Here is a 14,375-nt window from a genome sequence, read left to right as displayed (position 1 = left end):
GTTATAATAACAGCTGGTTCTACCAATGTGTACTCAGTGCGGTGACTTCTCCGAATATTGGCTTTGAGTGTTGTTTTCTCAGCGACTACAATATATCAGCACAATAAGCCCTGTGGAGGGGAAAATATGAACCCACAAATATCAGGCTAGGGCTACTGAAAAAGCCAGACAGTTCACACCTTCACTGTACAGAATCAGACAAGATTTGAAGTCACAAACGGCCAGATTTTGTGATGGGGAGGGCAGGATGAAAAGGTCGAAAAAGTAGCTCTCAGCTGCATTTCCTTGTCACGCACTACCTTGTCATGTGCACTGACTTGGCTAAAGACTGTTCTAAGCAGAGAGAAGTAAATCGACAAAATGTAGCAGTTATTTCCTTGAATCTCAAGGACAAAATGAAATATTTATAGCCATACCAAAAAGCTTTGGTAAAAAGTTACAGTGATACACATAGGGAACTCTATTTGACTGTGGCCACTAAGGCTGTGCACTTCTGTGCACCTGGTCTGACAGGCATTTTGGAGCCGACATGCGCTCTATCAGGCATTGTTAGGAGTTTGCAATGACAGCAAAAGTGCACTTAGGTAATTCTGGAGCCTGGACCTTTAGAGCCCCACCCCTGCTGGAGCCCTGCCCCTGCAAGTTAAGCACAATCCCCCTACACACACACACACACACACACACACAGTATTTTTAATATGTAGGTTCTTGAGGGCACAAACAGCAACTGAACTCACAAAAATATAAGAATATAAAACAGGTATAGTTATACAAATATGCAGTAGCAGAAACATTTCAACACACAACTCAACATATTCCCATCCCCTATATTTCTTTCCCTACACCCCGCTCTGTTTCTAAAGCACCCAGCACAGGTCATAATCACAACCAGCCACCTGGCACAGTGTGGCCCAGCAGCAACCACCATACCACCCAAGTCAGACAAAAGAGGATTGAGCGGGGGGCAGGGGGTGTGGAGGCCCTGGGCTTTGGCCCCAAAGTCCAGGGTAAGAGCACCAATGAATGACAGTGGCAGCTTTTGAGAGTCAGAACTGAGATCTTTGCTGTCGTGAAAGAACCCTGTCAGATTTCCAACATACCTGTCAGCACTGCCCCCAGCCATCTCCTGTCCTCTCCTCCTCCTTTACCTGGGACTGGAGTGAGGACAGGGAATGGGTTGCCACTTTCTCCTCACTCTGAAGGGAGCACTGAACTAGCTGCTTGTTTTTGCCAGTGAAGGCTTGATTTGTAAAAGCAATATTTTTTCTTTTAGTTGTCCTACTAAGTGCCTGTGTTACCTTAAGTGGCGCAGCGGGGAAATGCTTGATTAACAAGCAGGATGTTGTCAGTTAGAATCCCTGCTGGTACTATGTCGGGCAGCAGTGATATAGGTAGATGCTGAAAGGCATCATCTCATACTGCACGGGAGGAGGCAGTGGTAAACTCCTCCTGTATTCTACCAAAGAAAACCACAGGGCTCTGTGGGCACCAGGTGTCATGGCTCAGACTTCGGAATCAGAAGACTCAGAGCAGGAAGACTCGCCTGCTAGTGAGCCACAGCAGCAAGATTTGGCAGAGAAACCAGACTCAGGACCGGAGGATTCTCAACAGCTGCCTGACTTGAATTCTGATGTGGAAGAGCCTGGGATTCCACCTATAGTGAGACAAAGTATCAAGAGGCAGGCTCAGAGGGACTCACGCAGGTGCAGGGAAGAAAGCCAAACTGCTGACTCAGGGAAGCCTGATTGGTTCCTGGTTCTGTTGAGCCATATATATTCAACAGTCTCTCATGGCTGAGTTGCTGTTTGCAACTTTGCTGGCAGCAGATACTGTGCTCTTGGAATTATATCTTTTCCGTGTTCCAGTTTGTCTTGTCTGTACTTTCCTGTATTGTTCCTTTAATTCCTTGTTCTGTGTTCTTTGCTTGTTTCATTCCTTGTTTTGTCTTTACTTCCACTTATTACTCAGTTATTGTTAGAGGGGGGTACCTAGTTTTAGTTCAGGGGGACTTATTTCATTTACTGTTTTCTTTGTGAGCCTTTTATTTTCCTTCATCCAGTTTCGTTGCTGCTTTCTGTTTACTCTCTCTCTCTCTCTGGGAGTTGTAAATCCTGTAGGGATAGCAGTTCACGACACCAGGGCAGGGATGTGCACGGAACTGTGGAGGTGTGGTTCAGCGCCGGGGGGGTGTCTCACTTTAAGGGTGGGGGGTTGTACTTACCCCTCCTGCTGCTTTTCCTCCTCCGGTGCTCAATTTTTCTACAAAGTTTTGGGAGCAGCAGCAGTCCTCCCTGCCGCCCCTCCCCCGTCGTTTGCAAGAAATAGCGGAAGTATCCTCCGCTCATGCACCAGCCACCGTGCATGTCACACATTGCATGCACGGATGTGACGTGCACACGCAATGTGTGACATGCACGGCAGGCACATGCATAGCCTGCAAATGAGGGGGGCAGGGGCAACAGGGAGGAACACTGCCGCCCCCCAAATGTTGTAGAAAATGGAGTGCCAGAGAGGGGAAAAGCGGCGGCGAGGGGGTAAGTACAACCCCTGCCCTTTAAGTGAGACACCACACACACCCCCAATGCCAAACCATCAGACCGGGCCATGTCTGAACAGGTTCGGAGGTCTCTAAAATGGCCTCTGGACCAGTTCGGGCACATCTCTATGCCAGGGGTCAAAACTGGCTCGACGGTACACTTTACACTTTATTGGGTGGCTCAGTGGCTTGGGTAATCTTAGAAGTAGCTAGGCCACTCAGGCACCTAGTAGGACAGCTTTTCTTCCTGGATCCTGGGTGGCTCTGAGGATCATACTCAGGGCCCTAGAAGAAAAGCTGAACAGTAAATCGACAATAATCGTAACAGCTGCTATCTATTATATATTTTGAAGAATTTGTTGGTTGGTTTGTGCAGAATAGTCATACTTTCTGATGACCTACAGATACCAGATTATGCGTGCACTATCCTGCCACTGAAATTAGCTGAATGCACAATTTTTAGATGGAATTTGTGTAAAAATGTGCTTCAGCACCCATTTAAATATTTGCCAGAGGCAGTTTAACAGAAATTCTGAATTAATAATCATATTTTAACTAGAATTGTTCTCAACAGATTTTTAACATTCAGTAATAAGGTCAATAATTCCAAAACAACATAATGCCCAAGAAAAGCAGAAGATCTTTCTCAGATTCAAATTTATTTTCATATATGGCCATTATATAATAAAAAGAATGTTTGAAGTTGAAATCCTAAGCATTTCAAACTGTTCTTTTACTTCTCTTTTGCAAGCACATTAATAAAAAATTCTGTTACATATATATTTAATTTCTTGAACTTTCCTAGATGTGTAATCTGTGCAAAATGACTGTCTGGTCAATGACAGGCCTCACCTACTAGTATAATATAAAAATAAGAAACCAGGAAAGAAGCTATTCCAGTCCAAAGGTCTGATGAAACAAAACAGTTTTAATGAGAAACAAAATGCCTGTAAAGTGGGAGCCAGATGGATGTTCCACAGGATGGAGCTCCAAAGCCCAGGAGTGACTTCTGATCAGGTTCCCTCTCAGGTCCCTCACCTCCAAGAGTGGTGGGATGTAGAGGAAGGCCTCCCTCCACTAATGATCTCAACAGGGAGCAGGCAAGTAGCTGTGGCCAATGTGCTTTTTGGGCTCTGTATATGCACAGCATTAGTGTGAGAATCAGTGTGATGTCAGTCAGTATATAAAACCAAGGAGTTGCCAGGTATCTAAGGCCAGTTTTCATAAACAGTACCATTTGAGACTCTAGATGTGGGCTCACAAGACATGGGGGCTATTCTTACGATCACAAAAATCAGGCTAGGAAAATCCTAGCCCGATTTTTGTGATCGTAAGAACCACTGGGCTCACAGCCGAGCCCAGTGGTTCTGGAGCGGCTAACCCGCTCCTGTAGCCCGCCCCTTAGCAAGCGCTCCGCAAACCCGAGCTATTTGCTTGTGAGTAGCCCCCCGGCCGGGAGGCTTAAAAGCAGCCTCCCGGCTCGGGGGTCTCCCCAGTATGCCCTGCGCGCTTGCACAGGGCATACTGGGGCTTCTGGGGGCCGCACAGCCCCCGAGCTCCCCAGCCCCTGCTGGCTCCATCTTGGAGCTGGCCATTGTGTGGGCGGCCGATCCAGCCGCCCAGGGCTCCCTGCTCGCTCGTGAGCGGGGAGAGCGGGCTTAGCTCGCTCTTCTCACTCACCCGTTTAAACCGGGTCTCCCTGATTGTGAGACCCGGTCCTAGATGTCATTCATGCAATCAAAAACTGTGATCTACCCAGGTTTGGGAGCTGTGTATATAGTCCCAGTTTTCAGTTGTGTGGAAGCAAGGTGGGAGGAAAACCTGGGTAGAAGTGATTGTGTGGAAGCAAGGTAGGAGGAAAACCTGGTAGCTTTTCCTCCTACCTTGCTTCCACACAATCGCTTCTACCCATGTTTTCCTCTTACCTTGCTTCCACACAGCCGAAAACTGGGAGCACACATAGCTCCCAAACCCAGGTAGAACACTGTATTTGATTGTGTGAATGACCTCTAGATGTTTCATCATTCCAAAAGCTCCCTGGAAATAGATTTCAGGGAGAAGGGCTAATCTTCCCTAACACACTTGCTTTTTATATGTAGGATTTTTGTGTGCATGTGTGGGAAATATTCCATTACGTAACCCTCCACAGGCAGTCTGAAGCAGTGCATTCAGATCACAAGGTTATTACCTCATGTACTGTTCATGAGTACTCGGCCATAGTCACTCCAAAAGGCACAATCTCATATGGGCTGAACAAAGGAGCAGCTGATACTCCCTCTTCCCAAAATGGTTTAGAGACATCTAAACTGTTGGTACATAGGAATATAGGAAACTGCCATACACTGAGTCAGACCACTGGTCTATCTAGCTCAGTATTGTCTTCACAGACTGGCAGTGGCTTCTCCAAGGTTGCAGGCAGGAATCTCTCAGCCCTATCTTGGAGAAGCCAGGGAGGGAACTTGGAACCTTCTGCTCTTCCCAGAGCGGCTTCATCCCCTGTGGGGAATATCTTGCAGTGCTCACACATCAAGTCTCCCATTCATATGCAACCAGGGCAGACGCTGCTTAGCTATGAGGACAAGTCATGTTTGCTACCACAAGACCAGCTCTCCTCTCATCTTAGGCAGGGCCGGCAGTCAAGTTCAAAGCAGGTCTGAGGTGAAGTTCAGCAGTTTGAGATCTGTTTGCAACAGAGCCTGGGGTTTGTGGGGGCCATGGATCTGAGGCATAGCCCAGCGCAAAAAGCCATTTGTTCAGGGGGTGGGATCTGAGCAGGGAGAAACCAACCTTGCTCTTTCTTTGTTCAAAGAGGCTATTCACATGCATGTGCAAAACCGGGCCCGGTTTTGCACGCACATGTGAACCGCCAGGATCACACTCGATCCCAGCGGCAGCACAACAGCAAACCCGCCTACGGAACCTCCCTTGAAAATGAGGTTAAGGGAGCAAGTGCTTCCTCAGCCCCATTTTCTGGATTGTCTGTCAGCTGCGGCTGTAAGCTTGTGCGGTGCATTATTGGAGCTCGGGGGGCAGGGCAACGTGGGGTGGTGCATCCCAGTACCCTGAACCTCGGAGCTACAAGCAGGAGCTGGTGCTCATCTGGGCAGGCAATCTGCCTGCCCAGGGGAATCGCAAGGATCATCTGTATGGAGGTAAGCACTTTCTGACTTCCTCCCTGCAAAAATGGGTAGCCCTTTATCACTGCATGTGAGAAAGGGCTCGAAAACAACAGACAGGCTGTTTTGAGGTGGCTGGATTGGATTGTTGCTTTTCTGGTGGTTTGACAACAGTATCTGGTGGGTCTCCCTATGGCAATGTGAAGTGTTAGGGAAACCATGGTTTTTTTTGGAGCCACCACACATCTCCAGTTTTAATATGTGCTTCAGATCAGTCAATCTTCTCTGATGCTCTAGTCCCTCAACAAGGCAACAAGGATGGGTGGCTGCCAGTTCAATATACTGATGGTGATAGAAGACAAAGTGAATCCCCTGCAAGGTCTTAAGTTTGTTTTGGTTTGTTTTTTCCTGTATTTATGACATCCATAGTCATCCCCTCCTGGCATGTTGTATGAACTTGCCAGTGATGAGTTCCCCAGATGCAATTCTCTCCAGGAACCCAACATCTGTAACCAATGTCAAATCTTGGTTACAAATCTTAAGTTCCCAGAGGGAAGTGCAGCTGGGGAATCCAACATTATTGGGTTTGGGCAACACGGCAGGAGTTGAACTTCCGGGTCATACTGGGATGCATTTTCACAAGGAACAGTAGTTGGTGAACCTTAAATGCCGCCATGACATGTGAAGCTGCCCAATATGTGAAGCTGTCCCTCTATTCATGAATTTTGTAGATTTTCATAGTGGCTAAAAATTTGTTAGACCTATCTGAGAAATGGCAACAAACGGACAAGAGTGTCTATTTTATTTATTTATTTCTCATATTTTATACTGCCTGATATGCATATCTCTAGGCGGTGCATTTTGTCCTCAATTTTGAGACTTACATGCATGCCATATTTGACATGGAGGTGTCTAGAATTAAGCATTAATTAAGGCACTAAGCTGCAGTTGATTTCAACATGCTATTGGGATAACAGGTTGATCTTGGGCTTCTTCTTATAGACAACAGCCTCCCACATAATTGCCAATTGAGGCATAATTATAGAAGGGGGGGTGCCATGGGGGATATATCCCCCATTGTGTATGTGTGCAGAGGGGGAGTTAGAGTTAGCTTCAGCCATTCCCCTTGTTGGAACCATTGACCACATCCAACAGAAGTGAATTTTACTCAGTTGAATTGTGGCTGTAGATATATTTTACTTCTCAACTACATTTAGCCCAAAGTTAAATCCACTTTCCAAAAGGCTCTATGTCCACCTCACAGACCCTACACTGCTTCTCCTGCTATAGAAAGGAAAAGATTGTGAAACAAAAAGGAACAAGTCCAGGGACAAATGGACACAGGAAATCCATGATGTCCTTCCAATATCAGCAGTGTGAAATAGAAGTGGTTTGTTTAGATGAATCTTTGGCCAAGAGCCATTTTGAAAAGGAAAGGGTAGGGATAATTATCTGAAAATGTCCCATGGTTCTGCTAGGGCGTCACTCTCTTTTGACAAGCCTGCTCGGTAACACTAACCTTTAAAAGGCCCCAGACAGGCTACCAAGCTGACATTTCATTCTGAAGATTAAGAGACATGGACCATGTCTTGGCCACCAATGTTGTCTGTCTGGAGACAATTTGGGGCTTGACTATGTTAACAGTGCAGAATTGCATCAGTTTATATTATGAAATATATTATTGCTCTTGTCTCCCCAAGAGCAACAAACAAACAAAGATTTTAAAAGACACCATCCACTCAGAAATAAATCAGTTTTACAGGGTAAATGTTTTTTAAGTCAAGTTATAGAAATAATTTTCATATTCGGTTTTTACAGTTCCTTTTTTCAATAGTGGTTTCATAGGTTTATTATCTCTCTCAGAAGACCTATTCAAACATATTTGTGGGAGGGGGGAAACAATGGCCAACACTCCCACTAATGGTGCAGGAGCACAGTGTGCAAAGTGCCTTCACACTGTTTAGTCATCCAGAGGCATGCAGCACATGAAGGGGAAGCAATTTTTGCCATTCCTTCCTCCCCACAGAAGTGCTCTTTGTGACCCAGAAGTAGGCCTCTGAGGGTCACATGACCCACAGGGGCCTGCTTCTGGGTCCCATGGAGCACTTCCAGAGGGAGGGGGTATCCACAGAAATTGCTCCACCAAATATACAGTGCAGCTCTGGATTACTAAATGCTACAGAGCCACTTTGCTTGGTGCACCACCTCTGCACTGTTCGTGGGGATGTTGAACCGTGAAATGAAAAAGCTACCAATTACAAGGGCTTGTATTTGTATTTACATGCAAACTTGTATTTGTATTTAATTATTATTGTTTTAGGTCCCAAATATTTCAAACAAATATGTCCCTGTTAATTCTGTAGCTCCTGTTGCGGGTGCTGCTACCATATCTTTGTACTGACATCAAAGGAAGTCACCATTGGGCACTTGCCAAGGGCTCTGGGAACCTCCACTGAACCTGAAATGTCCACCTTCATGTGATGACTGAGTGGCTTCCTTGAATGGAAAGTCTTCATGCCCTTGCCCCTTCTCATCCATCCTATCCCGTCCATAAATGAGAGTTTGTTCCCAGAGCTCCTGCATCATTGCAGGGACATCCTCCATTTGAAGATGGCAGGGACACCTGGAGGCTGGAGAATATGATGATGGAGCAACTCTATCGGCTGAGAGATTTGTTCCATTGCCTCCTCCTCAAGGTGCTGTCTCATCCTAAAATGGAAGCTTGTGCTCAGAGCTCTGGTGATGAAGTAGTAGCCTCTGGGGGGAAACTTCCATTTCCGGAAGGGAAGGATGCATGCCTAGCAACAGCACATGGTAGGTATCTAACACCACTGGTACCTGGGCCCCCCTTGCTTCTACCTTTAAATTCCCTTCCTCTCTCAGTGCCAGGAGGTTAGAGCAGGAGGTCATTCACACAATCGAAAAATGTGTTTTACCTGGGTTTGGGAGCTGTGTGTACTCCCAATTTTCAGTTGTGTGGAAGCAATGTAAGAGGAAAACAACTCCCAAACCCAGGCAGACCACATTTTTTTATTGTGTGAATGATCTCCATTGCTACATCAGGACTAGGCATTGTGGGAAAAACTGAAATGATACATGTGCTCCAACCTCCCAAAATTTTCACCAGCTGTCACCACCCTCCTCCACCTCTTGCCATCACTGCTGCTGATGTCCCTGCTACCCTGGAACCAGCTTTGGATGGATGGGAGGAGAGAAGCCATTATTTTTTGCATGTCTTTGCCAGTGTAGGTATCCAGCCCCCAGAAAAGACTGGAGAAAAGAAGAAGAGATAAACACCTTTCCCTCCAGTGCTGCAGTCTTACTCTGAATTCACTCTAAAGTAAAGTAAAGTAAAGTAAAGTAAAGTAAAAGAGTATATGGAGTAAAACAGTAAAATGAAGTAAACAGAGAACACACAAGGTTAGTGTTTATAGCTGAGGAGCAGTACTAACTTGTATGCCAAGATACCCAAAGTGGAGCATTGACTGAGACAACACATTGGATGAAGCATGGAATAGAGCAGACAGATGCTAAATGCATGTTCTATTCACATCAAACTTGCTGCTGGGTAGGGAAGGTCAGAATCTGAGTGCCACCTTCACTCAAACTGCTATAATTTAATGTCACTGTTTGACACTAATATGGTAAGAATTGCTTTTAGAGAGAGGTGAAAGCAAAAGAAGAAAACAAACCCACAACAGGTAAAACCCTGGTTTTGCTGAAAAATAAAATAAAGCTGTGAAGAGGAAAGACACACAATTTCTTACAGTTTTGCAGCTATTGTGTGTTGATTCAAAAGCATTCCTTCCCTTGCCTTGCCTTTCTATTAGATAAATAGTGATTACAATAGAATAAACTGATTAGCTTTTATTGCCATGCTGCATAAGAACAAAAGATTTTTTCCCCTTTCTGATAGAGTCTATTGGTAACTTTACAATTTCTTTCAAACAGGAAACCTGTTATTCAGGAGTCAATGTTGAAAAAACCATTTTTAAAAAAGAAACTAGACCATTTCCACCTACACTACAGTAAGATAACTGAAGAAATATATACTGTAGAAACGTGAAAGAGAAAGAAAGAGAGAGAGGAACTAATATGGCAAGGACCAATATGTCTCTGATGTACTGCACAACATTATGTCCATGTTGCAACATAATGTTTGCACAGTTGTGAAAGACCACTCTTCTGCAAGTGCAAAAGAATCCAGAAACACAGTTATGCAACAACATTGCACAACTATGTGCAATTGTTACGCAAGAGTGAGCTTGTACAACTGTGCAAATGTTATATTGCAACATGCACACACAATGTTGTGGAGTGTGTCAGCTGGTGACATTTCTACATTTCCAGGCATGAATGTGTGAAAATCTGCCATGGCATTCATCATATGTATAATGAAAACACCTGTTTATTTTGCCACATGTAATAAATAGTAGGAAGCCACTGCTAATCATGGCTTCCCTTATGTATGTAAGCAGCAAAACAGACACACAAGGATCATTTTCAGTACTCATCTGGAGAATGATGCCAATTTCTGGAGACTCCCTCTGAAGAAACCCTCCTAGAGGGCTGACAGCTCTAGCTGGGGAGCTGAAAATGAGGAGTATGTTTTGCCTAAGGCCATCTAGTGAGTTCTTGGCAGAGCCAAGATTCGAATCCAGGAAGTCTCTGCTGATATGCAGGATTAACAAATCCTGAGATGCAGAGAAAGTCCTGAAGCTTAGTCTCTGAGCCACTATGATACACTAAATCTATCATTGTTTTAATGTTTTCACTGTCTTTAATCTTTGTTGTTTTATTGTAAACCGCCCAGGGCACATTAAAATGTCTTCATATGTGGTGGAATACCATCAGAGAGAGGGACAAGTGAATGACCCAAGGAGGGTGTTCCAAAGAATGCATTAACTTGACATAAGATATTTGTTATAGCTGACATTCATCATAGTGTAACGCCAGCATTAGGGAGTCGGGACCCGCCAGGGCTGCTGCACATGTGGAAGGCAGCCCTGGCAACGTTGCATACTTAAAAACAGTGGTGGTGTTCCAATTCTGGAATACCCTCCTCAGAAACGTCTCCAAAAATGAAAGTACCTAATTTTCTATCTTTTTAGATGCCAAGTTGAAATAATTTTATTTTCCCCGTTTTTTGGCAAGCATTAATACAATCACAGTTGCTCTTTTAATGCTGCTAATTCTGTCTATTGTGCTGTCTGCTTTTAGGTCATTGGTTGTTGGCTTATTTTATTTTTATTGTAAACTCTTTTGTTATGGATTATAAGTCACTTTGGCCTTGCAAGGTGGAAATGTGGGGTTTAGTGGTTTTAAATAAATACATTCTGCTCTCTGCCAAAATTCTGAGAGCAAGAAGTAGATAGTTCTGTCCCTCAGCCTTTGCTCAGTATGTCCCCTGCTAAACATTCTTTGCCTAGTCAACAGTGTTCTAGGGCATAATCTGAGTTTGCATGGGATGTTTGGTGCCCTGTGTCAATTTGGAACAGGGGTGGGCAAACCTGGCCCTCCAGCTGTTGATGAACTACAACTCCCATCATCCCCAGCCACAATAAATTTTTGCTAAGAATGATGGGAGTTATAGTTCAAAAACACCTGGAGGGCCAAGTTTGCCCACTCCTGACTTAGAACATGGCTACGACTCTTGGGTCTTGAGCTCTTTAGAGGAATAAGATTCAACTTGGATTAAAAGAGCAGCAGAACCAACTTTCTCACCAAAGCCAGTAAGAAGGGTATTACGAAGCAATAGCAAGCAATGCCGTGTATGATCTTTGTACGAAACCTGCCAGCAACCTGCTTAAGGACAAAGAGGCAAGTGCATTGTGCAATGTGATGCAATGTTCATATCAGCCTCATGTTATGAGAAGCAGCCAAAATAGAAAGAGTTTAGGAGATAGGAAAGAAGGGATTTGGCCCAACTGTCTATTGGGGTGGTTCAGACATTATGCCATATATGTGGAGGTCGCCAAAACTGCTTCTTCATGGTGGCACTCCAGGTATGTGGTTGTAAAATTTGCCTGCCATTTACAATGTGGTTAGAGCCAGGCCTCTGGAGATCCTCCTTGCAACTGGTCCTGCAGTGTAGCAAGGTCAGAGTGGGCCCTGGAAGAAAAAGTGAAGATGGGCTCCTGACTCCCCCACTTTCTTCTTCAGAGAGGTGTAATGGAGAGATCAAGATGTCTTCTAGCTGGGGGGGAGTCCCCTCCCTGAGGGGCTCAGGAACATCCCCCAACTTCTGTTGTACTTACTTCCCTGGCATAGCCACATGGAAAGACCACTTCCATGGAGCACAGCCACAGGGAACTGTTTTTTTACAGCCTCCATCTAGATGGGATAATATTTGAATCAACACCCAGGAGAGCTGGTCTTGTAGTAGCAAGCATGACTTGTCCCCATAGCTAAGCAGGGTCTGCTCTGGTTGCATGTGAATGGGAGACTTGATGTGTGAGCACTGCAAGATATTCCCCTCAGGGGATGGAGCTGCTCTGGGAAGATCATCTAGGTTCCAAGTTCCCTCCCTGGCATCTCCAAGATGAGGCTGAGAGAGATTCCTGCCTCCAACCTTGGAGAAGCCGCTGCCAGTCTGTGAAGACAATACTGAGCTAGATAGACCAATGGTCTGACTCAGTATATGGCAGTTTCCTATGTTCCTAAGCAGTTCTGAAGAATGAGTCACCTTTTAGGAGAGGAGAGCTGGTCTTGTGGTAGCAAGCATGACTTGTCCCCATAGCTAAGCAGGGTCTGCCCTGGTTGCATGTGAATGGGAGAATTGATGTGTGAACACTGCAAGATATTCCCCTCAGGGGATGAAGCCGCTCTGGGAAGAGCAGAAGGTTTCAAGTTCCCTCACTGGCTTCTCCAAGATAGGGCTGAGAGAGATTCCTGCCTGCAACCTTGGAGAAGCCACTGCCAGTCTGTGAAGACAATACTGAGCAAGATAGACCAATGGTCTGACTCAATATATGGCAGTTTTCTATGTTCCTAATTGTAGGGAGAGAATATGGGGAGTCAAATCATGAACAAATCAGCAAAAGAAGAAACAAATGCCAAGTGGAATAAGAGGGAGACATTTAGCCGTTTCAGATTAAGTGCAGTACTCACCGGCTTTTACAAAGACAGCATCATGCGATGCAAGTGTGAACAAGGCATACAATCTCATTTTAATACTTCATTTAAGAGCCCCTTCTGGTCTTGCCTTTGTGTCGTGGGAGCTGCTGCAGTATAGCCACTTCCCATGCTGCTCAGAAACACCACACAGTGACTCTTTCTCATGCCAAGGCTGATCATCCTGGAAACTGAGCCAACAGAAGCCCCAGGTGCATTCTGAAGAATGGTTAACTGATAATCAGATTTGTCATTTATATATTGACTACTGACCATGAATTGAATACCTACCTGAATGAGCCCTCCTAATAATGACACTGCTGCGGCAACTCCAATCCTCTGCATCTCAAACTCAGATAAGCCCAAGACTACAGAGTTATTGTTTGTTGTGAAATTGTTGCTCATTGGAGGAACAAGACGCTCAACAGCATTTGCAGATATCAAAGAGGTTAAAGCAAAAGTTCCTGTAAAAGAAGAGAGACACTTTAGTCTCAGCTGAGTACAGCTTTTCCTTCCATTTACGTTGGTTTTCTACTTATGCGTAGGAGAAAGAGCCATTGAAATCGACAAGCTTTGGCACACATGTTGAACCGGCTGGCCTGGTTTGGTTTGGTTTGAGTCCATAAAAGACCAAATAGGACCGGGCCAGTTCAGTTTTGCCCCCGATCGAACCCCCTGGGTTCGGTCTGGGGTGGTTCGCAAGTCAATTTACAAATATATTTTAGTACTTAACCCCTCTGGGGGGATTCTCCTAGGCAGCAGGGGGGTCCACGGAAGTTCCCTCTCCCCCTGCTGGGCTTCCTTGTTGCAAAAATGACCCAGTTTGGGCATTCTTCAGCCCTTTCCAGGCCTTCGCCCCTTGTGGTGGCCATTTTGGAGGCCACTGCGTGTGCGCAATGGGCCTCTGCGTGGCCTGGATCATGACCCAACTATGCAGGGGCACATTGCGCACATGTGGTGGCCTCCAAAATGGCCACCAAGAAGGGGGGAAGGCCTGGAAATAGCCAAAGAACACCCAAACCGAGTGGTTTTTGCCACAAGGAAGGCCAGTGGGGGGAGGGGGGGACCTCCGTAGACCACCCTGCAGCCTTGGAGAAGCCCCCCAGAGGGGTAAGTACTATTTTTTTTAAAGGACCTGTAAACCACCAAAATGACCGGGGGGGGGGCGAACAGGGGGTGGTTTGGTTCGATCCTGAACTGTTGAACCAGACCAGTTTGACTTCGACCTGTTTGCACATTTCTACTCCCAGAGAGTAGTTGTGGCAAAAGCTAGATCTGCCTCATACCTTGTATTTTTGTTTCTTTCATGTCTCTGCAAAAATCCTCCACAAATATGTTCCTGAACACTATGCAGCCCTCAGGGACACATCTGTGGAAGTGAAAGAGGCTTTTGCAGAGAGGGAAGAGAAGCAAAGGTATTGCTTCTCCATTTCCCTTCACACATGCTGGGCAGTGGAAGAAACCTTCACCACAGCCACTCTCCAGCCCAGGGGCGTAACTATAACAAAGCAAGGGAAGACAGTTGTCTGGGGGCCCACCGCCTTGGCGGTGGGTAAGTCACATGACTGACTCCACTAGCCATGCACCTGCCCAGGCTTCCTTCAGTTGTA

General features: G+C 45.6%; 1 protein-coding gene across 6 annotated transcripts in view; it reads right to left on the bottom strand.

The window, feature by feature from the left end:
• Positions 1-14,375, bottom strand: part of SLC26A7 (solute carrier family 26 member 7) — a 127,845-nt gene that overhangs the window by 61,577 nt on the left and 51,893 nt on the right. For all 6 annotated transcript variants that reach the window (XM_053251063.1, XM_053251069.1, XM_053251064.1 and 3 more), the window contains one exon: positions 13,057-13,229. In XM_053251063.1, the coding sequence (XP_053107038.1) occupies positions 13,057-13,229 (173 nt within the window). The remainder of the gene's footprint in view (positions 1-13,056; positions 13,230-14,375) is intronic.

Source organism: Hemicordylus capensis, chromosome 4, assembly GCF_027244095.1.
Source record: "Hemicordylus capensis ecotype Gifberg chromosome 4, rHemCap1.1.pri, whole genome shotgun sequence".
Lineage (NCBI taxonomy): Eukaryota > Metazoa > Chordata > Lepidosauria > Squamata > Cordylidae > Hemicordylus > Hemicordylus capensis.
Note: the sequence above shows the minus strand (reverse complement) of the source record. Positions and strands in the feature narration are given on the sequence as shown.